This window comes from Aptenodytes patagonicus, chromosome 2 (assembly GCF_965638725.1).
Source record: "Aptenodytes patagonicus chromosome 2, bAptPat1.pri.cur, whole genome shotgun sequence".
Taxonomy (NCBI): Eukaryota; Metazoa; Chordata; class Aves; order Sphenisciformes; family Spheniscidae; genus Aptenodytes; species Aptenodytes patagonicus.
Window position 1 is genome coordinate 146,411,448 of NC_134950.1, and position 25,018 is coordinate 146,436,465.

At 38.9% G+C, this 25,018-nt stretch overlaps 1 protein-coding gene across 4 annotated transcripts in view; it reads right to left on the reverse strand.

Moving 5' to 3' along the window:
* The window catches only part of CDK14 (cyclin dependent kinase 14), a 329,864-nt gene that overhangs the window by 63,727 nt on the left and 241,119 nt on the right, over window positions 1-25,018 (reverse strand). For all 4 annotated transcript variants that reach the window (XM_076331548.1, XM_076331551.1, XM_076331550.1 and 1 more), the window contains 2 exons: window positions 7,627-7,766; window positions 3,334-3,480 (listed from right to left, as the gene is read on the reverse strand). In XM_076331548.1, the coding sequence (XP_076187663.1) occupies window positions 3,365-3,480; window positions 7,627-7,766 (256 nt within the window). In that variant the 3' untranslated portion in view covers window positions 3,334-3,364. The remainder of the gene's footprint in view (window positions 1-3,333; window positions 3,481-7,626; window positions 7,767-25,018) is intronic.

Sequence of the window (25,018 nt, forward strand, 5' to 3'; positions counted from 1 at the left end):
CTCCTAGAACTTCCATAACAAGCTGTTATAATGGACTCAACTTTCAAAAGCAACCATGACTTTAAAAAAAAAAAGGCAGGTCTAAGTTTTGAATGAAACTTTGGGCATTTTGTGAAACACTGTATGAAACCATTTAGAGAAGCATAATAAGAAAAGCAGCTATATAAGGGAATACTGCTAATCTGGAAGAGTCTGTCAAGTGGTAAATCCCAATGAACAAACACTGGGGTGATGTATACAGGCAGAAGAGAGTTAATGCCATGATATAGGAGCAGCCTCACGTTCATAAGCCCTGGTCCTCACGGGGGACTTCAACCACCCTGATATCTGTTGGAGGGACAACACGGCAGGGAGTAAACAATCCAGGAGGTTCCTGGAATGCATTGATGGTAACTTCCTTCTCCAAGTGATAGAGGAGCCAAAGAGGCGAGGTGCTGTGCTGGACCTTGTTCTCACCAACAAGGAGGGGCTGGTGGGGAATGTGAAGCTCAAGGGCAGATTTGGCTGCAGTGACCATGAAATGGTGGAGTTCAAGATCCTTAGGGCACTGAGGAGGGTGCACAGCAAGCTCACTACCCTGGACTTCAGGAGAGCAGACTTTGGCCTCTTCAGGGATCTGCTTGGTAGAGTGCCACGGGACAAAGCCCTGGAGGGAAGAGGGGCCCAAGAAAGCTGGTTAATATTCAAAGATCACCTCCTTCAAGCTCAGGAGCGATGCATCCCAACAAAGAGGAAGTCAGGCAAAAACGCCCGGAGGCCTGCATGGATGAACAAGGAGCTCCTGGACAAACTCAAACACAAAAAGGAAGCCTACAGAGGGTGGAAGCAAGGACAGGCAGCCTGGGAGGAATACAGAGAAATTGTCCGAGCAGCCAGGGATCAGGTCAGGAAAGCTAAAGCTCTGATAGAATTAAATCTGGCCAGGGACATCAAGGGCAACAAGATTCTATAGGTAAGTTGGGGATAAAAGGAAGATTAGGGAAAATGTGGGCCCCCCCGGAAGGAAACGGGAGACCTGGTTACCCAGGATATGGAGAAGCTATTCAATGACTTTTTAGCCTCAGTCTTCACTGGCAAGTGCTCAAGCCACACCACCCAAGCCGCAGAAGGCAAAGGGGGGGTCTGGGAGAATGAAGAGCCGCCCACTGTAGGAGAAGATCAGGTTCGAGACCATGTAAGGCACCTGAAGGTGCACAAGTCCATGGGACCCGATGAGATCCATCTGCGGGTCCTGAAGGAACTGGCGGACGAAATTGCTAAGCCACTATCCATCATATCTGAGAAGTCGTGGCAGTCCGGTGAAGTTCCCACTGACTGGAAAAGGGGAAACATAACCCCCATTTTTAAAAAGGGAAAAAAGGAAGACCCGGGGAACTACAGGCCAGTCAGTCTCACGTCTGTGCCCGGCAAGATCATGGAGCAGATCCTCCTGGAAACTATGCTAAGGCACATGGAAAATAAGGAGGTGATTGATGACAGCCAGCATGGCTTCACTAAGGGCAAATCGTGCCTGACAAATTTGGTGGCCTTCTACAATGGGGTTACAGTGTTGGTGGATAAGGGAAGAGCAACTGACGTCATCTACCTGGACTTGTGCAAAGCATTTGACACTGTCCCGCATGACATCCTTGTCTCTAAATTGAAGAGACACAGATTTGACAGATGGACCATTCAGTGGATAAGAAATTGGCTGGATGGTCACACTCAAAGAGTTGTAGTCAACGGCTCGATATCCAAGTGGAGACCAGTGACAAGTGGCATTCCTCAGGGGTTGGTATTGGGACCAGTGCCGTTTAACATCTTTGTCGGTGACATGGACAGTGGGATTGAGTGCACCCTCAGCAAGTTTGCTGACGACACCAAGCTGTGTGGTGCAGTCGACATGCTGGAGGGAAGGGATGCCATCCAGAGGGCCCTTGATAGGCTAGACAGTTGGGCCCGTGTGAACCTCATGAAGTTCAACAAGGCCACGTACAAGGTCCTGCATATGGGTAGGGGCTGGGCGGAGAACGGTTTGAGAGCAGCCCTGAGGAGAAGGGCTTGGGGGTGTTGGTTGATGAAAAGCTAAACACGACCCAGCAATGTGCGATTGCAGCCCAGAAAGCCAGTCGTATCCTGGGCTGCATCAAAAGAAGCGTGGCCAGCAGGTGGAGGGAGGTGATTCTCCCCCTCTACTCCGCTCTCGTGAGACCCCACCTGGAGTACTGCATTCAGCTCTGGGGCCCCCAACATAAGAAGGACATGGACCTGTTGGAGCAAGTCCAGAGGAGGGCCACGAAGACAATCAGAGGGCTGGAGCACCTCTCCTATGAAGACAGGCTGAGAGAGTTGGGGTTGTTCAGCCTGGAGAAGAGAAGGCTCCGGGGAGACTGTATAGCAGCCTTCCAGTACCTGAAGGGGGCCTACAAGAAAGCTGGAGAGGGACTTTTTACAAGGGCATGCAGTGATAGGACAAGGGGTAACGGCTTTAAACTGAAAGAGGGTAGATTTAGATTAGATATAAGGAAGAAATTCTTCACTATGAGGGTGGTGAGGCACTGGAACAGGTTGCCCAGAGAAGTTGTGGATGCCCCATCCCTGGAAGCGTTCAAGGTCAGGTTGGATGGGGCTTTGAGCAACGTGGCCTAGTGGAAGGTGTCCCTCCCCATGGCAGGGGGGTTGGAACTAGATGAATTTTAAGGTCCCTTCCAACCCAAACCATTCTATGATATAACAACCCTCATTCCCTTACTTTAAGTTAGTAAGTAGCCTCTCTACTCATCTGCCCTTCCCAGGTTCTGTTCTACTCTTAGAATATCTGAAGTCATATTACACAATATTTCACTGCTGAATAACTACAGTTAAAAAGATGGGGTACTGAATGAAAGCCATCCAAGAACAAAACCAGTTCGAGTAGATCCAGTGATATAGATCAAATTCATTAACATCACAGCACCCCTATCTCCATCAGGAATATCCTTCTGCTATCAAGGCTACCAAACCTACAAAATGAATCATTTTTTGTCCTTGTCCCAAAGTTTAACAGAACTGGCAAGAGACATTTTATTTCTCCATATCTTACCAGGGGAAAAAAAAATCAGTCCAAATTAAAGGCAACCTAATGTTTAATCTGCTGGCACCAACTTCTGCAATATTTTCAGCCTGTCAGTGACGCTGATCCTGCCCACAAGGCCAGGAACTTACACTCCTCATATTGACCATCTATACTGCAAAAACAGATTATCTGCCTGAACATGAGCAATTTAAGAAATGTGCAGTTGAATTTTATATTTTGTTTCTCTACAGAAAACTAAAGAGTATTTTCAAAGATATACCTTCAAATAATCATCTTACCTGCATTATCAGTTGTGAACATAGGTACTCTTCAATGTTTGCTGTTTGATACACCTTTGCCATAACTGTTGTTTTTTCCAAAGACTCTCATGCTTTCTCCAGTCTCTGGCTGTAATCTTACATTCGGTACAGTAAAAATAGAAGACACTGCAAAAAAGAGTGTCAGTTCAGAAACTTTGATTTTTTTCTGCAAAAGTAGTGATTTAAAAATAATTAGTTAACATATATGGCAAACACAACACTGAGTAAATATATACAGCTTTTATATATACAACCTATTTATGCAAGCAAGCACTGTAAAAATTCCGACTGGAAAGAACCTGCATGCATGATGATGGAAGATGTATGATGCAAACATTCTCAGTTGCATTCATCTAAAAAAACCTGTTTCCAGGGGGTGTATGTGTGTGTTTGCTTGTCCTTACACCGCTATATAATTCATATTTTACATTTTAAAATTTCCTCTCTGATAGCATTTAGAAATAAATAAGAATGTGAAAAAATGCAGCAAGGTTTTTCAATAATTTGACATCATGTATTACATCGTCAAAATCCTGATGCCAGTATAACTGAGATATTTTGTTTTACTTCATTTTATTAACTATTAAAGACAACTAGGCTTGGTAAAAATATCCCAACAACTCAGAAAGTTTTTACATAAAGCAACCCCCTTCTGCATGAGCTAGAAAAACCTTGAAGATTTCCACATAACACCAGGCAACTAATTATTCGAAGACACGATGATATTAATCACAGGGATCAAACTGAAAATGGTTAAGGACTCGCACATTGATGATACGAAAACTCATTTTTACTTAAGGTGCCTCAAACTGGTGGGGAAAAATCACTGACTTTTAATACCTTCTGAGAACAAATGTCCATATAAAAATATCCTTGGACAGCTGCTGCTGCATGATTGCATGAGAAAATGATAATAGACTACCTTTAAAGACCCGATCAGGGCCGGAACAGTTTTCTTTGTTTTCACACTAACAACTAGCATAGCTGTAAGTTTTTGGAACTACTCTTTCATTTTTATGCATTTAAAAGACCTAGCTATTTTTTTATGCACAAGATCTTCCCACTGTATTTTTGACATCTCAACTTGCATTTGATATTCTGCTGTCCTTGGTAACATACATTATGAATGGCAGATATTCTATGCAAATAAATCAATATGAGCTCTCAAATATGAAAGCAGAAAAGGGGGAGGACTGATTTTTTCTTTTTTCAATAGAATATCAAGTACACATATTTAGTAAAAGCAGTTAATCTATAGATTACTGCTCAGGTCTGAGATGAATGAAGGCTATGTTTCTTCTTCAACTGTATTGTATTCCCAGACAATATTTTTTAGCAGAATTGCACAACTCTTACCTTTTTAATGTAATATTTTTAAAAACTGAAAGTGGCTAGATGGTAGACAGAGCACATCTGGAAACTGAATTTCTAACTCAATTGAAATGATGCCTTGACTTGAAACCAAACTGAATCAAAAATCAAAATTTTGCTTCTCACATAAACTCATTTTGCATACATTTTAAAAATAAAACACAAGATCAAAATGTTATCCTGTAAAATATTACATAGAATATAAATTCATAGTACTAAATTCAAAACAAGACGAGAAAGTGAAACACTTTTTTTTTACTTTTTCAATGTAGGCAGAGTCACCATACTTTTGTGAAATACTGTGATTCCAAAGAAATAGTATTTTCTGATAGAAAATCATTTGACTGATTTTTTTTTTCCTCTCTTTCTTTCTTCTTCCTCACCTGAGAGTCTTTCCTTGGTTTTTAGTGCTAAATCCCCAAATTTGCAATTCAGCACTAGGAGTAAATTGGACAAAACATATTCCATGATGAATACATCAGAGATTTGTAAAATCGCAGTGGTGTCTTGACTAGGAGGCAGTAGATTTTGTGTGTACACACAGTTCTGTTGTGCATAAAGTCTCAATGTATTTATACCTACATTTAATTAACTATCAGTAGCAAGTCCTTCCCAATGTAAAATATTAACCCAGAGAACTAGAATCACAAAAACTGGTAATTTCACTACACAGTAAACATTTTCCCAACTCTCCAAAGTATGACTTCTTTGTTTTGTAAATATGTTTACAAGTATATCCAAGTCATACTAAATAGAAATGATTGTAGTATTTGATACTGGGATTGTCCCTTCTCGCATCTGGATTTATGCTTCATAATGATTATCTACTAAACACAGAAATAGTCTTTCTGTAACTCAAAATTTTACTGGAGGCATTTAGAAGAACCTTGCTTTAAAATATAATGATTTTTCATCTTTATTCTCCCCCCTTCAAAAGGTTTCACTGCTCCTGATGTTTAACGTTATGCAAAGACGTGTTTCTGCCAATGAATATCGCCTTATGGTTATGCTTCTGCAAATAACCTGCTGTGAGCTGATAAAAGGATTAATGCAGCCAAAATTCTTAATCTGTGAAATTACAAATTAAATTCTCATATTAAAAATACCACCCTGAGGTATTTTTTGTGGTTTTAATTCCCCTCTGGTGTTCTGCATACATTGTGCTTGTTAATGACTAGGACAAGACTGTCTCTGTTGGCAGCCTGCTGCAGAGTGATAATGTGTAGGCATTTACTTCACTGATAGAACTGGATTTAACCACTGACTGATAAACTAAGTGGCAAGTGGGTAATAAGTCCATATTAACAGAAAAGTACTACTGCAGAATTCAGAATTCAAAATCCTGGCTAGACTAAATCACACAGTCAGAAGGATTGAGATGTCACTGCTGCAGAGTGATTTTTGTTTTCCATTCAGTGGAAAAAGGATAAATGAACTGGCATTCTTGATGTTTCATTAGTCCTGAGGAAATGAATCTTTTTGCATCAGTTTCAGCAAAGACAGACTTTCAACAGCAGCCTCAATGTACACTGCATCCTTTGAATTTTCAGCTTATAAAGTACTGCAGTCAGCAAACTGAGTGGTGGGTTAGCATGGCAGAGGAGGAAACCGGGAATCTTTTTGCAGAGCAAGGACACAGTCTATGACACAGACGGTGACAGACAAAAATTAATGGTGCTAGTTTGATTTTAATGTTCATATTCTACAAATGGGAGAGTGCTCTTCAGGGCAGAGTCGGGAGTAGGGTACTTGGACAGCCAGGCCACAGAACCAGCTCAAAATATGACTACTACAGCTGTAGAAGATGGAAAAGATAAACTTTAGGAAGACAAAAGTTTTCATACTGACACTGATGTAAACAGAATCTATTGTGGATTAATATTCAGAAAGGGAGCTCAGTTTTTACAAGCAAACTTTTAAATCAGCCATAGTTACACACACACACACGTGCCATTGTTGCATCTCTGAACTTTCTGCCTCCAAGTACTGTATTTAGATCTTTTGCTAATGGATGTATGCTTGAAAACAGAAAATAACATACACTGTTCTAATGCAAGCATGCTTCTCTTTACCACATTGAGTTAAAGCAAAATGCTGATTGTTATTCCCCTGTGAAACCTATTTTTAATAAGAGAACCTTCTCTGAATCAAAAACATCATGCATGATAATGTTTTTCCCCAGAATAAACAGTAGTGTGCTTTTAACACTGGAAAAAGATATGAACACATATGATATAAATGATTTACAATTATTAAAGAGATAATTGACAGCATATATGATGATAGGAATATTTTTGCCAAGTCAACTGGAATGCATTTTGTTTAATAAAAGAAATAAAAAGATGCATGTAAATACTGAAAGCATTCTTAGTTAATAATACCATCTGCCATCCTCTTCTTACACAGTCTAATTCAGCAAATTAACTGATTGTCTGCTTTGTGTTTCTCAGACTTCCGAATGCCGAGTCCTTTCTTAAAGGTTACTGTTATAACAGATACAGATTCTGTGAATCAAACACGGCTGGATTTTTATCCTATATGCTGCAGCTAGTTAAGAAGTACTTTATGTTATAAAGTGAAAAGCACTAAGTATGTAAATTGTATTTTTCCTTTTGCTTTATGACAATTCAGATAATTCTCTTGGCTGCACACATAATCAAATACAAAGATAGCTGGCTGCAGACTGCAGAGCAGAGATAGCAAAAAAAAAAAAAAAAAGAATTCATTTTTTCCTGTGTCAAGCTAACTATGTAATTTCAAGCTACACAATTGCACTCACGTATTTTGTGTGTCGCTGTGTAGGTCCATGAAGCTGTCTGCATGTGAGGGTTAGCATACACACGTGCATCTGTATGAACTAGCGTCTCTGTTTTTAATTGATTTGGAGGTGGTTATACTCACTATCAGTTAACTCCCATAGCCGTGGGGGCAGATCACTGAAATACTCATGGCTCAGGGCTGCCTGTGCTGACAATCTGTTCTTTGGGAAACACTGGAGTAGTTTGGAGGCTAGATCTTCTGCGTGATTCACATAGCTCAGCCTGAAACACAAACAAGAAGGTTTTTCTGTAAAACAATCTCATTATTCTGTTTACTAATTCCACCTGCAGTCAGCACAGTTGAAACACCAGGTCTTGCCAGCCAGGATAAAGACAAAGTCTGTTTGGGAGCACTACCAGGAAAGATATTCCTCAGGTTAGGGAGTCAATACATTATTTCTGCATTGACAGCTCAAAATTCATATAAATTTTACAAATATAGAGCATAAAATATACCATATCACATATGCCCTGCCTAGTACACTAAAAGATCATGAGCAACGGGATTTTGAAAGCAACGGTTTTGATTCTTCCATTTACATTTTATTGAGCATAGTGACAGACTGAAAATTTACAGCGCTGGAAACAAATGGTTATTACTATCTAACTAAACCCATGAAATCCAAGCTTAAAATAATGGCAGTATTCATACAACTTTGTGAAGTATCAAATTTTAAAATCCAGTGATGCTTAACACACAACATATGCATCATGTTTCTTAAAGACATTTGTCTTTCAGGAAGTACTGACTTCTTATTTTTTCATATATTCACACGGCAGGCCGCTGACTCTTCATTAGGTGTTAATGCAATGCAAACATTACGTTGTAAGTAAGTGAATTATCTCTTCTAAGCTACCCAGGGAAGTCTGAGAAAACTCATTGTTTTACTGGGACCTATATGCTTGTGAATATTATAAGAAAATACAAACTAAAAATAATAGATTTGGATGAGAGAGAGTAAAATGGTAACCAGCAAGATGTGGCTTGGGTCTAGTAACCTACAGCTGCCTCCTAAATTTCCAAAGCCACCAAACTCATTGTAATATGCAGTCGGAAAAGAGATGCTGAATCTTGTCGACATTGTGTTGCTATTAGTTGTATGTAACCCTGTAAATTCAACCATGCCTTTGCTCAGTAAAGATCTCTTGTCAGGTAGAAATGCCAAAGTGTATAAAAGGTCTCCTATTTTTCAATGCACTGTTTCCCAAAACAGAGTAGACTGCAATCCAAAATACCGCAGTATTTGAAAAAGATGGTGTTATCCTCTAAAATCAATAATCCTACAGCATGTTTCATGCAAATGCTCATTTTTGTTCAGCTCAAGCTGACTTTTTGAAAAGTCATTCAAGGAAGATGGATTAAACAGTTACTTTTTTATTTTCACATATTTAATATTGGGCTGACGTGGCATAATTTATAAAGGTCAGTGTATGCACAGGTGAAAACTATCTCTGCAACAAAGAAGAGATAACACTGAAAACACTAAATGAAAAAAAAAGTTATTACAGTGAAAACTTTAAGTAAGTCACAAATGTCATAGATACAACTTTTTGTCCATGCCCATATTACACTCAATGTGAAAAAAAAAAATTAAAAGTCAAAAGCATCTCTGCTAAATTATGTGTTGGCATACGTATGATATGCTGATATTTGTAATGACTCAAAAAATTTGCCACTGTGTCTTTTTAATTTCTAGCAACTGTATGCTAGATAGGAATTTTTGAATACTGTGCCTATCTGATCTCTTCCTGAGAACAGGCAGGATATTTGTCCAGAAATTACCCAGGGATGGATTGCCCAGAAGTACCAACCACTTCAGGACATTATTTCTCATCAGCCATAATCTTACAGAATTCCCACGATTAGGATTTGGAATTGTTATTCTAGGTTAAACAGATGCTAAGCTTTAGTATTTCTGATGGTCGTAAATTGTCTGTTTTCATTTTCAGTTCATGACAAAATAAAGGCATCTTGAATGAAACAGTCATTGCCTATAAATTAGATTCTACAACAGGATTAATTCCAGATTCCTTAACCTACCAGATTGTAGAAATTGTTTCATTCAACTTTTTTGAAAATTACAGGAAAGTTCATTACAGAACACAGCAAAATACCAGGAGAAAAGGCTATTCTTAACAAAGAAAGGAAAAGGAGGGGTACATATTCAGGGAGAATTGGTATTAATTCTTCTACACATCCAAAATTCCCATGGACCGGTGATTATATTGCATCTGTGAGGCCTGCCTTGTGTCCTAATCCCACCTGCACCCATTATTTGTTCAGAGGTCCTGGCAAATCATTTCACCAACGTATTTTTTTCCCCACAGAAGTAGCTGCATCCTTTTTAGGAGCCATAGTAAACTTGCTCTGTCTTGAATGAAACCTGCTGTTAAGTCAGAAAAATGAGGTCACTTAAATGTGAAATATTACCCTCCGGTATAAGAATTGCACCATTCCTTAGCTGATCCATAGGTATAGTGAAGATGCTAATTAAGGAAGGCAAAGCAAAAGAAAAGAACATTCAAACATTAATGAATTCTGAATTGCAGGTGAAATTATGGATGATGACACCCTAGTTCCTCGGTGCTCTTGAACAGGTAGTGCCAACGTTCTGACTGTATTAACACTCATCAACGTCCCTGGCATACTGCTAAGATTTTTTTTTTAGCAAGAAAATCAGATTAACTAATATAAGCTGAAAATAGTCTGAGTAGGATCAGTTTAGGAAGCCAAAGTCACATTCCCAGTTTAGGAACAAAAAAGATACTGGTTTACTGAGACCAATCAAGAAGCCAAAGATAAGTATCAAATAATCAGTAGATTATACAGTAATACAATATAAACCCAACAAAAATATCTAGGGCTGCAACATAATCACAGGAACTAATGAAATAATTGTGAATAAATCAGTCAAAATTAGAACTGGTTTTATAATTAATAAATAGAAAAAAGATGTATATTCATTGCACAGTCTGCAAAAATAGTTCAATCTGCTATAATTATTACATTTACCTGCCCTGATAATACTCCGAGTAGTGCTGGGGGGCAGGTATGTCTTAGTTATTTCTACAGTGTTTTGAAGATTCCAGTTGCTACATTATTAGTATTATGTTCCCAAGCATTTATAGATTTTAAACTCAGAAGGGACCATAACGATCAAGTCTCACCTCCTGTGTAATACAGGCCGAAGAAGATCATCCAAGTAACTCATGGACCAAATCATCACTTTTAGCTAGGCTCAGCTGTATCTTTAAAGTTCTACATCAAAGTTCTAGCTTTGTTTACGGAGCTTTGCAGAGCAATGAAAAAATTCTTCTCCAAAACCCATGTCTTCTCTGAAGGTCACTTCTGGAAATCAGTGGACACTGCAAAAAGCATATGCATGTGGGCTCCTAAGGTTGTCAGTCTTAAAACCGATGCCTTAGTGGAATGCATGACTAATTTTGCTGCTTTGTTTAAGGACAAGCTATTCTTCCACTTATGAAAAATGCACTGTATGATCATGTATTTAAATTACATCTACTACATCAGAATTGTTTGGAGAAACCAATTCAGTGCATAACCTCAGCGGTCTGGAACGTCGGAACGTTTGTTTTTGTTTCTTTCTTCCCCCCCCCCCCCCAATAATCTCTTTAAATCTCCTCCTTAAAACATTGACAATTTGTCTGATGTAAGTTTGAAACATGATTCCTCAACAGGGACAAAGGCTGAATTTTCTGATGAGGTTCAGTAGTTAAGTATCTAATACAGAAAAGTTAACAAAAAGAACTAAAGAAAAAAAGAAAAGATTTGATTTTTAAATACACCTCCTTCAGTATGTGACAGGATGGAATTTCATACAATATGGCTTTGTGTCTAAAACATAATAGTGTGTTTTGTCTCACAGCAGTTGGGCCATATAGGAACTTGGCATGCATGATATGGCAAGTCTCAATATTCACGCTTCACTTACTGTCACACTAATCACTGAGGAATAGTTACTAGCCATGACAGCGTACATACTTTCAGAAAATGTGGCGTACAGCAGAATACAGAGAAACCTTTGGCAATAAGTATTAAATAATATGTAGATATTGTTTTGAGAAATATTGGGAATATTTTTACAGACCTACTCTGATGACATTTGTGAAACACAGCGATTTTCAACTTAATCCCAAATGCTATATACAGCCTTAGCTCAAGAAAAACAAACACCATATGAACCTGTCTCACTTTAAACATATATGAATCTGACTAGACTTGAGCAGTTGTAAATCTCATTGGATTACAAGAATTTGATTTAATTTCAGAAAACAGGCTTAAATGTCTTTCTACTGCAGAGGAAGGTCAGTATTTGGTCAAGCAGAACATGACTAAGATCACTGAAGTTTGGTTTAAGCTCTTGAGAAAAAAAAAGTTTTGGGCATGTGCAGTGAACTTCTGAACTTTGGGTGATTTGCTTTTAAATGCAATGAAGAAGGCAGCTCAAATTCACATTAATAATTAAGACAAATGGGCATTAAAACAAATGGAGATAATATGCTGCCTATATACTCCTAACAGCATGAGGTAAATACTTCCCAAAGCAAAAATCGTTTACTGTGCATATTTTCCGTGTGAAGATACGACTCTTGCAGCATATCATTAATTCATTTCTCAACTGGCATTAATAGCATGGCCTAGAGGAGTGAGGCACCTAATTCCCTTTGGAAATCTCAGCTCTGCTTCTTTATTCTAAGTAATCCCTTGCAACCTGAAGTGCTGAAAGACAAAACCACAGTTAACCCGAACAATCACACCATTTAGCAGAGTTTAAAGTTTAATGGCAAGAAGAGAATAAACAAAAAAAATTCACATCTTGGTGCAAATCAGACAGGCCATACGGTAACCCTCGCAGCTCGTTTTGCAGAGGACACCGTGCTCCCCTCAACAACAGGGCTCTCTTACAGTCCCTGTGGTATCTCACCTACCATCGCACCGCCATGAGGGCTGTATTCCCCATTTTCACCCAGTATGCTTGAGGATGGCAGTCTTTCCCCCTTGTCCCAGGATTTAGGCCTCTCCTGAGTTCTGACACAAAACTGTGCCAACTCTGTATATTGTAGTTAATGTTTTCTTTGCAAATTCATTATCTTCTGACCAGCTGATATGGACATGCCCTCATGTGCCTTGATAGTTTGCACCTCTGAATATGCGCGCAACCCGACTAGCAGCAGCTACGCAGCGCACAAATCGGAGCAGGGCCTACCTTAAGTAACATTTCCTTTTTACTAAATATCAACAGACTTTTCTGTTGCTACAGCCATGCCGAGAACACCTACCGTCTTCAAAGACCTGACGTGCCAGCTCCAGCGTGCAGGAGCTGCTTCCCTAACGTGCCTGGTGTGCCTCCACAGAGCTGCTGCAGAGATTATTTAGCCATCATGAAACCACCGCAACAAGTGAATGCTAGTTTTGATGCGATGCTTTTAGCTTTTGATACAGATGAAGGCATAAAGCGGCACCTCAAGACGAAAATCTAACAGAGTAAAGACGTTATCATTTTTCTCAGTGTTTTACACAGAGGGTACTGAGGACTAAAACCGATGAACAAAGAGAGACAAAAGCTTTTGAAGGCTCACTGAAGCAGGGTTTTACTTGTTGCTGATCAATCACAAAAAACAGAATTTGCTCTACAGCACAGTGTAGTGGTACTTCAAGCCAACATTATTTAACCTACAGTCAAACACAGGCACAGGGATCATGTTTCAGTGTTGGGATTGTCCCCCACATCTGACTGGGCTGCCAACAGCAGTCTTAACATTGTGCTGGGTTGTGCACGTTCTTTAGGAGGCATGTCTCCAAACACCTTATGGCCCTCTTGTTCTTTCCAAACTGAGGTGCTGGCAGCAGTTTAGATTCAGAAACACTGAGCTCTCTACACATGCAAGGCAGGAAAGTATGGTCTCCAGGCTCCCTAGGCCATCGGTTCCACTGTGTTCTTCTAGCTCAGTACCTCACTAGAAGCAAGATTGCCACATTAGTGCAACATCCTGCTCAGGCTTCTTCGATGAGCTAGGCTGGGGTAAATCCTGCACTAACATGGCTATACTGCTCCCAGTATCTGTCCTTGCTCTGTGCTGCTGCACAACACTGTGCTCCACAGTCTTCAGACCTTCATGATTTCCATAAGGGTGTATGAAACGATCTCTTTGGAAATTTAGAAATTAGTTTGATCTGTTGAAGCACTGAAAAAGTGGTCAAAGTGTTTATTATTAAAGTAAAAGCCATGACAATCAATGATAAGTACTCACTGATATTGCACAGAGCTAAAAGTATCGGTGTTTGATTCTTTGGTATTGCTGTTAACGTAGATATAAAAGAGGCCAGAGCCCCATTTGGAAAGCTGCGGAGGTAAGATCATTTAGTGCATTCCAAAAAGGTAATAGTAACCCTGACCCGTCTGAACTAATTCTCACTTGACAGTTCCACAGATGCCATTAGCTGGAAAGCAAGCAAGTTGAATAGCATTTCATGAAAAAAAGTGAGTGTAACAAATGAAGGTTCTAACAATATAGGCAACTGGTTTTTTTTTCTCTTTTCATTAATACTGATTTACCTCTAGGTATATCATTTTTATACACTTGGTAAATTTTTAAAAGAATCTACTGACCCAGTAGGTAAACCATAATTATAGTTGCAGCTCCTGAACTTCTCAGAATGGAGAATTAAGATGCTTACTTAAACTGCTCATGAGTCACATGAGGCTTCAGAGACTCCAGTTGGTCACACCTAAGCTAGACAATGAAGTGATCCAACCTCTCACGGCAATTCACATTTGATAATGGCCATTAAGCTCAGTCATGACTAAATCATAAAATCATTTGTACGTGTCATCACTGAATGTAACTCAAGACAAAATCTTAGACATGAGTCTATTTCTCCCTGACTCTTTCTGCACTAGATTTGATGTGTTTTAGTGTCCGTTTCAGATGTATTACTTTATTTCTACAACACAACACTGCTTGCGATATCTAGCTTGCAAGGTTCACTTCATACAGGAAGCAGAACATTAACACCCTTACAGAACACAACACCTTTAAAAATTGAATATGGTTGATTTGAGCTTTAAATGCTAAGCTTAAAGAGAATCACTCAATTTACAACAGACTTAACAGTATCCTGGGTTTTGTCCTTCTACAGCCTGACATGCACCTGGGCTAGCTCTTGCTCTGATGCCTCAGAATAAATATGCTGGGCTATGAAACATTCCAAGGAAACCCAGTGCCAACTATTGAGATCTTAGGGCATGAAGATAGCCAATACTGTTCATTGACAATATTGCAGATATTTCCCCCACTTGTTCTATACCATTTTGATACATAGTAAGGTTTACATTTGATACTAGGTATCTTTTTGCCAGGATAATATATGCTGGAGCATGAAATGAAGCAAGAACTATGGAGTCTGCATGGCAGACGTTAGAGAGAAGAAAAATAAGCTTATTTAAACAGCAAATATACAATATATGTCCAGTGATAACATACTCTAAGCTACTGAGAATGTGGCTTTCTGTGATATGATCACATAACTTCCTTAACTCCTGGGAATTCTGAGGTGGTGATATTCCAGGCAACATGACTGCTGGGTACAGTGTTCTGCTACTGTTTAAAACCACAACTAATTCTTTAAACTAAAAGAAGAATACCTGAAGTATTTCATTTTATTTCACTCAGTTTCCAGCAGTTTCTCTCAGATACAGATATTTCCCAGAAAAAGTATTTCCTAAGAAATTTTAATCAGAACATGCCTTACCATTTTGCCCTAGAAAGAATTTAGCAATTACTTCTTTCTGATTTTATATGCCACCACCAATCAGCTATTTTAGTTCTTTCAGCATCCCAATTAGCCCAGTATTAAAGATACTAATTATGGAAGACATAGTGTATTACTTACACCACAACAGACTACTACAGACTACATACTACTGAATATGCTAAATTTATAGTTTACTGGCAGATCTTTGCTTGCTGTAAGTGTAATTAATGAAGAACAACAACATGGTGGCTACATCTAATCAGAAGCTTTTGATTATTTTGAAATTCTTTAAAGGGCATGAATCTTCTGATCAGGAGAGTGTTTTTTTAAGGCCACCATCATGCACCTCAGCAAGTTGAACAGAATATCCCTGGAAAATAAATAGAGCTAAAAATAATTACTAACATCCCAATCATTTTATGAGCTATTATTTCACCAGAAAATGGAGAAAATATATCTTTAATCCTGAACAAAAACTCTTCAAGGTTTATGTTCTCTATAAACCTTTCACTGAGAACTGAAAATATAAGTTAGTAATGCAATAAATGCCCTAACAAATATATCAGATTTTTCACTTAATGCTTTTTACAGGCTTAAACCAAACTGAGTGAAAGAAAATCACCTTTTACAGTCTGACTCTTAAAGGAAGAATGCCTTTCTGTTATGCTTTTTAAAAGAAGGCACGGTGAATTTATATCAACTTCACTGAATCTTGGGGCATGATAAAAGGAAGAAAATACGGCAGCGGAGTTAACATTCCATAGCATTCTTTCTTCACATATTTATTTCCTCACTGGCTGGGCATAAGCCAAAGAAAATGAGGGAATAACCCCCCCCCAAACGTAGAAATAGCTGAAATAAACCTTTGGCACGCAATGCAGTCAAAGCTTTTTGCTTTTCCTCCTCCCACCCTCGACAACCTGGATTGTTTCTCTCCAAAGAAATCCAAGCAAAAAATACTCCAAAGAAAAAACAACCAAACTCTGAATTTCAAATTTGTCAGTGGGTGCAGCCACTAGGGCAGTAAACAAAGTTTCCCGTATTTTCCCTTATTAAATGACTACAGAAAGAAAAACCAGCTGTCTTTTTGGACCTATTGCCTTTTACAAACTAAAAATAAAAGACAGAACCAAGCTCTAGTAAATAAACATTAGCACTGCCTTATAAATCTCTGCCCTCTTGTCTGATATTTTATCATCTCGGGTTTGAGAAGTCTTAATTTCATTCTAATGTAAATAAGAACTGGTCTGTTTGCACAGTACTTCAACAAGAATTTGCTGCAAGGTTGCAGCATGCAGGCAGTGCCCCGAGAAGGGTGACCTCGCTTTAGTCAGTGAAGCCAAAGATCATTTATCACAGTTAACCTACAAATCTGTCTTGCTGGGGCCTCAGATCCATCAGCCACTTGGAAGCAGCTACTTGTCCTGTCCTCCCACAGCTCCCTAAAACATCGGATGGGTCTGATCTTTTCTATTATTGTATACCTCTCAGCTAATAAAATATATTTTTATGGATATGGAACGAACAGGAGTACTTTGTATTTATTTATACAGCTCATTAAAGGTGGATAGAGATTTGGAGGCAGAGAGAATGCCCCAAGCCTAGAAATCTCAGGAAGGCAGACCCCAGGCATATGCATGTATTTATATATATGAGTCGCCTGGCTGAACCCAATGAGGCTAAGCAATTACGTACAAGCAGGTATCCTGGTCTTTTTGCAACTATACTCCTAAGCTAAGACATGGCAGGGAAACGATGCAGAACTAGTAAACATTGAAAGAAGGAGACCAAGATGGTTATAATGAGAGCATATGGGCAATATATTCAAAGCTATGCAGTCAAAAATACTTTATTATGTATTATTATACCTACATATTTAGACAGACTTATATCATACAGAACTAGTTGCAGCTCCCTAAGCCTGAGGTACTTGGTTCCGATGACATTAGAAGAGATCACGGGATGGGTAACCACATTCACACCAGCATCGTAGTGCAGAAGGTGCCATTCCTTCCTAGCACACCACTCTTTCTCTTTACATTAATGGAGACAGATACTTTCTAAAGGGAACATTAGGTCATCTTCCAGCAGGGAGAAGCTGGCAGACTGAAAATCCAGCACCTGATACCAACAGCAGTAATACTTGTTAAGAGACAAATATGCTTGTGCCAATCTGTTAAAAGAAGTCTGAATTTGACTTTGAACTTGGACAGGGAAATGAGTGTAATTATTCAAGGGTTTCTTAGGCACCGAGCCCATTGTTGAAGGAGAAAACAGTGATCTCTCTCTAGTATGCACTTTGGAGAAAATGTAACATGACTTTGCACTGATTTTTTTAAAAAAGTGAAACATTACATATCCACATGTACCTGTATTGAAGTGTCTTTTTAAAAGAGTTGCTCGGATTTAACACAACAGTTTATGCCTTTTTAACTATAAACAGGTTGGAGATGAATGACCAAACCACAAATTCCATATATTTTAACTATCAGTTACTGAAATATGTGGATTTTAAGTGCTTGTACTCACATATGTGTGAGGATGCAGTGCTATCTGACACTCAGAAATTGGCTTGCAGTAGGGAAGGACTCAATCCTGAACTATTTTTGCAAATCCTAACCTGTCAAAGTAGCATGAGATAGAGACAGCTAAGCAGGGAGTTATTGCTATTTAGACATAAATCAGCATAGGCAATTTAAGAACTAAAATAAAAATTGTTATCTGTAACAGTGACCATTAAAGTTCAGATTTCCCAAAGAGCCAACTGTCACTAAAAATTGACTACCAGTAGAGCTCAGGCCACTTCTAATCACCCAAAATAAGCAGGTGGATTTTCAAAAGATTTTGCATACATGGAAATGTGGAATCCATGGAGCTCTGCAACACATCTGGTCATGTGCGCTGCCACTGAATTGGGACAAGCAGGTAAATAAACACAGGGGACCCATTTTAGGGTCCTAAATGGATATTAAGCTTCTGTGAAAGCAGGTGTTCAAGGCAGACAAGGACTAGTCCTAGCAGCTTCCAAACTGAGAACAAGAAGCCTGGAGAAAAGGACCACAAACAACTGGTAAATGCACTATCTGGGCACAAGCCCACCTGAAAGGAAGACCACAGCTGTGAGTCTGCCTGATTTATCTAGGGGACAGGAGAAGGCCTAAATATGAGTAAGGGATCACTGACATAAGAATAGGAGCAAATACACAGCTTTGTGAAGAAAGAGAGGAAGAGGCATAATTATGGAGGATTTTGAAAAGAAGGAGCTCAAAAACGATGCAGTGAAACAGCCGGTGTTGGGAGGAAAGCTAAACAATCCACAAAAAAATAAACTGAATTTACTGGTTGCTTTTTATATGATCTGAAAAAGGGTGTTGGTCAGGAGAAGACATGAGAAGTATATTACGATAATCAAGATCTGAGTGACAGAGTTGGTTGGGGAAGGAAAAAAGGTATCTTGGAAAAGCTGGAAAGAAAAAAAATTGTAAAATATATATAGCATTCTGGATGCACAGGCTAGGAAAGGAAAGATAAAAAACAGGCCTAAGGCTTCAGGCCTAGGTGACAAAGGATGCCAGCATTACAGTTGAGAGGAGAGACTTCACTGGGAATATGCTCAAATGTGCAAGGGGCAGGGGATAGTAAGAACCTCTCTGTTGAAGCCTGTATCACCAAATTAAGAAGGGCTAGGGAGAGAGCCTGACAACTCAACTACTGAGTTGCCCCATTGCTGGGGCAATTGCCTACCATTGCCCCCTGGATTATTTTGGCCCATGCCAACTAGCATTCTCCAAAACCACTCCTAGACACAGTTCAGGGAACAATCCATGCCAGGGACCATTCCCAAAAGGCAGCATGTACCAGCCTACTACAAGCAGGGAGTGCATTACCTTCAATTTACGCTAGAAAATACAATTCTCATGGTCTGCAGATTTGGTCTTATGTTATTCTGGAAATTTTGGATTAAAAAACTAATACTGAACACCCCAAAAATAATAATTGCACCTGCAGCTGCATGGGGACCACACAAAGCCCACAGGAGATGCATGCCCAAGTGTTATTTAGTACAGCTGTAGCTAAGGTCTGCCACATGGCCTTGGGGCCAGAAGATAGTCCCTGGCTCTGCTTTAGTTAGCAGCATAGACATAGGCTGTATCTGACAGAAAAATGATATTCACCAAACACTATCTGTCAACATCTCAGGAAAGATTCATGCCCTCACGGTTGCAGAATAAAGCTTGACTCAAGGGCACTTTAAGGATCAAATATGAAAGAAATAAAAGGAATATAACATTATTCTACAAAAGTCATAATGCTGAAGGAAGGCCAATAATAATCTGGAGCATGATTTTTTATGCCAGGGTGGTGAAATTAGTTTGAGGCACACTAACAGTACACAGGAGTAAACAGAGCTTTAAGATTGCTATAGAATCTAACCAAAGAAGGCAATGCAAAAATGATGGTCCATTCTTAACTTGCAATGGTGTCAGAGAGAAAAGCATAAATTTCATCTATTTTTACTATATTTCCTTGGATTTTGTAAGTTAGGGTCCAAACAATAGCAATATTTTAAAACTACTCTGGATTCCTAAACAATAGAAACAAAAAAAGCAAACAATACATTTATGAGAATGTGACAGAAGTAAAAATTTTATTTTTTCCATTTAAATTCTTTGCAGTTTCTGAGTTTTTAAATCCAACACAAAAAAATAGAGCTTTTATTCATTTGTATTTCCAGCCTCCTATTGCAGCAGTGATCATAAAACAAACACAGCTGGCATCTTTACTATTTTATTCACTGAAGAATTTAGCTGGACAAACATCACAAAGATAGTGGCTGCTTTCATTGAATTTATGATCAAATATGCTCCAGCATAAGATCAACTCTGTAAGATCAATTACTATGAGATGTGAATAATTTAACAGAAAGTTGTCTATTTGTAAATCAGATCTTATGGATATAAATTCAGCTGAGATAGCAGACGGTGGATATACACGGTATTATACATTACGTTATTTAAAAGGATGCAGTTTTTCTGTGAATCACATTTAGTGATAAATATTGTCATTTACATTTTGGTATCCAGCGAGCTGCTAATTCAGACAAACAACATTTCAAAATTTTATTTTAAACTTCAATTAAATTTTTCTTAATCAGAAAAGAACTTAACTGTTTTAGTGATGTCTTTCAAAATTACAGAATATATTTCCTATAAAGGCTTAATTAAAAACAATACACAAACCACCATCACCATCATTTTATGTTTTTTTTCCATAGATTCTCACCAGTCTGTTGTTCGGCATAATACCAGGAGAGTTATAATAATTTTAACGCAGAATGTGTGCCTTAGGATATGGGATTGACTCAATGCCTGAAAGAAAAAGGTCAGTTCCCTTTGGAACCACTTGCCTCTTTGCCCTCCAGCAATGACAGGTGCACCAGCCCTATGCTGAGGCTTGTTATTCACACTGTGTTGCTGAAGATAAATAATCTAACCTCTCCATTTTAATGTATCAGCAAGGATTATTGTCTCCTATCTTCCCATTTTGACACGCAGGTCAAGCAGGCACTGAACATATATACATGATGATCTGCCTGCAGCCAGCATCTTTCACAAATTCTCAAACAATAGCTTCAAACTTTCCAAAATAGGTTATTGAAAGACATCACTAAATTTAATTATGAAAACTGTTTGGCTAGCAAATAATTCCCAGTTTTGAAACTAATCACTGTTTTTCACTAGTCTCCTACAATGCCATGTGTTTCTGCATCACTAGTTCAAAAAAACTGCATGAAAAAGCAAAAATTCTTGTTCCTCTGTACTATACGGCAGGAAAGAAGTCACAAATCTGAAGGCAGATACATGACGCGCCCCAGCTAGAAACGCATGAAAGGAAGCAATTAAGATTTTCATGACAAAATTGCAATGAATTTTGGGAGACGATCACAGGAGATTCTCACGAATAGCAATATCTGAATACCTATGATTACCATCCTACCACAGAAAAGGTGGTGGTCAAAATTACACTGAAAACCCTACATCAAATCATCATGAAATTCAGTAAGATAAGTATTTGTCCAGGGTAAAGATACTTTGTGATGTTTGTACCACTGCAGAAACCTTAACTACTGTCTGTAAGTCTTCGGCTGGCAACAGATCCAAACAGCATGGGTTTTGAGATTGGCTTAAACTATCTGCAGAGCTACAAAACTCAGTAGCGTTATTCGTATTATTAAACTTATTGCCTGTCTGCACCATCTCCCAAAATTATACACATTTCTGAGACTCTAAGATAAGAATCAAACGAACTGTTGAGTTAAAGAAAAATTATCCATAATACATGACCAAAAGCAGTGGAAAATATCAAGCCACTTAAGCCAACAGCAGTTGCTTAGCACTAAGCACTTTTGAATGCCAGGCCAATTCTTAAGGTGCCTATCATTTTGGCTCTCATGTTGGAAAACTCTTGCCTTTAGTGGCGACAAACAAATAATGAGACACCCAGCAGTAAGGTCTACTTCACTTGCCTTACTGCCTTCACAGTATGTCTTCAATTCCTCAGACAAATATTTTTAAAACACATCTCAGAGGCTCAATTTTGTCAGCAATGTCATTATCTGGAGAAGAAAGAATTCAGCAGAGAGGCCAACAGTACAGAACTCCAGCAAGAGGGCAGAATTAGGCATGTGAGGATACAATGATCCCTGGTGCCTCTGATCAGAAAGTATTAAACTTCAAACCAAAAAATGAACACAGACACTATGGCAACATACGAGTTACAGACTACCAAAAACGTAATTCTGAGAAATTAATAAAATGTTGGCATGTAGAAATGCATAAGGAGAAAGAACAACTGGAAACATCTGAAAAGAGTTTATCAGTAAGTGCTCAAAAACGTTAATGAAGAACATACTTTGAAAAAAAAAAAATCATACCTGGAAACACCAAATAAACATGTCTATCTGATATATGTCTCAATATCTTAAGGAATTCTTAAGGAATTAGTGAGGATAGTGAACAAATGTAAGGCACCTTTTAGAAGTCTTTCCAGGAAATCTACACAAGAAGAGTTAGTTCTCTTTCCTCATTTCTCTTTACAGGCTTATTCATGTAGATAAGTTACTGTAACGTTAGTTAATTTTGCTCTGCATTCTAAAGTATTGTACTAGACTTAAAAAAAAAATACATATACACATACTTCCTTTCTAGTTTTCAAATAAGGAAGAGAACCTTGGCAAATATTTGCTGGACGTTGACACACAACATAGAAGCAAAATATAGACACTAGAAACAAAACATAAACAATACGGAAGCAAAATTAGTTTTAGGAAAAAACTAAGACAAAACGGCAATCAAAAGAAGAGATGACTAATGAACAAGACATCAGATAAATTGATTATTTTAAAACTGGACTTAATCATTGGTGGAACAAAGCAACAAGAGATAATGTTTGATGCAATTTCTCTAAAAAGTCTTGCTCTGTGGACAAACTCCGAAGAGCTGGGATGTGATACACTATCTCATAGACTGAAAACTGGCTGACAGACCATAAGCGAAGGGTAATGATGAGTGGCAATGTGCTGAGTTGGAAGGGAAGTGTCCAGCTGTGTGCCAGAGGGATTAGCGTTAGTCACAGTTTTATTTAACGTCTTTATTAATGAACTGGACTAAGGGATACACTGCATGCTGAATCAATTCTTAGATGAAACTAAATGTTGAAAACACCATAGAAGACAAAAAAATTAGTACAAAGAAGCTAGCAGAAGTGAGATATGTGGGCAGAAAATCTACAAACAAGATAGAGCACAGAGAACTACAATTACTTCTAGGGAAAAATAACCCAAAATATAGATAGGTTCAGAGATAACAATGCCAACAAACTCTAGTCCAATGCCAGAAACTGAATTAGATGATGCTGAAGACAACAAAGAACATCTGTGTACGTTGGGGCTGTATTTTCACAGCTGTCATGGATGGGAAAGGTATAGGAGGGTAACAATGCAATTTTTACTAATGAAACAACATAGAGTTATTAGTACTCTGAAAAAGAGGACAAAGGCTTTTGTGGTCCAGTTTAGAAGGCTTATTGATATTTTTAACTAGGCCAAGAGGATGTAACACAATACACAAAGCTTAGCAACACAAAAGAGGGGGAATTTAGAATAAAGCAAAAATAAATTGAATGTCAGGATGAACATTCTAACAATGAAGTCTGTTAGGAATAATCTCCCCCCATATTTATAAAAGTTATAACATTTGAGCAATTTACAATCGCTCCAATTTGAAGGAAACATTCAAATATAAATTGTAAAGAATTTTTCATCTTGGCAAAAGGATAAATAGAGAAACTCTAGAGATCTTTCTCAGTCGGCATCATATAAATCATCACCATAAAGCGGACAAAACCTGCGGTGCATTTCAGCTTAGCACTAACCGTTCCTGAGCTGGGCTGAGAACTTTGCCTTTTGCACTTTCGCAGCTGAGCCCCTTTATGCTGCCAGAAACATATAAAACGGTACTAAGCGGGTGCAACGTACAGTAGTAGCCACAAAACAAGGCACTGAAGTGTAAACAAGCAGCTTCCACCACCCCGGAACTGATTTAATAAACCCCACTAAGGAGTGAAATAAACAAAAGAGCGGTGTTCGGAAAACACCGGTAACAGAAACCCCCGGCCCTGCCGCCGCTGCCGGGAGCGGGCCCGCTGTGCCGGCCCCAGCGCTCCCCCTAGCGCGGGCAGCGCCGCCGCTGGCGCCCACCCGCCGCCGCGCTCCGCCAGGCCGCCCCCGGCGGGGACGGGGCTCACGGCCCACGGCTGCTGCGCCTCAGGGGTGGATCTGCCTGCTATCGGATACCGGAGGAGTTAATCTTTTTACGAAGATAGCGTAATCAACTTACTGTCTGGTAAATGACTTCGCGTTTGTATCGCACGTTAACATGGGTTTTGTCTTGATAAGGTTCCTAAGGTCCCTCCGGCGAAAGATAATGACTGATAAAGGGGTATTTATGGGAAATATGAAACAAAATGGGAAACGAAAAATGTTTTTTTCCAGCACAGCAGTATCACTGCAAATCACCAGGAGACGGAGGCAGGTTTATATGCCTCTAAATCACAGATACTTCTACAAAATCTTTTCATTTTTGCCTGGTCTCCATTCTTGCTCCCCCCAGCACGATTCCCGATCGCTCCTCAAATGCAAGTGAGGGGACAGCCCCAGTGCAACCTCAACATACTCGAACTGCACACAGTCGTACACATATAATCCACCTTTTGCACAGGTATAGTTTTAAATCCTTATTGCTTAGTTTCATCCATCAGAAAGGTTTTAGCAATGACAACAGTAAGGCTTTTTGTTCCTACTGTGCTTGAGAGCTTGAATATTCTTTTAACGGCACTACAGAATACATTACAATGAGCATTGCTGACAAAGGGACAGGAGGTGAAGGGGTTAAAAGTGACAATTAGAAGAGAGTTTCGTCTTTAGTCAAAACCCCACTAAGGCAAAGATTTACAAACAAACAAACAAACAAACAAACAAACACCAAACCAAAAACCCTTCCCAAGTCTCAGCTCTAGACAATTCCATAGTCGGTGCCATGCTTGAAATGAAATACAGACTCAAAACACTTGGACTCATCTCTATTCACTTGCTTTGCTTTCTTCAGGAAGTTTTCACTGAACAACAGTCCCAAAGTAG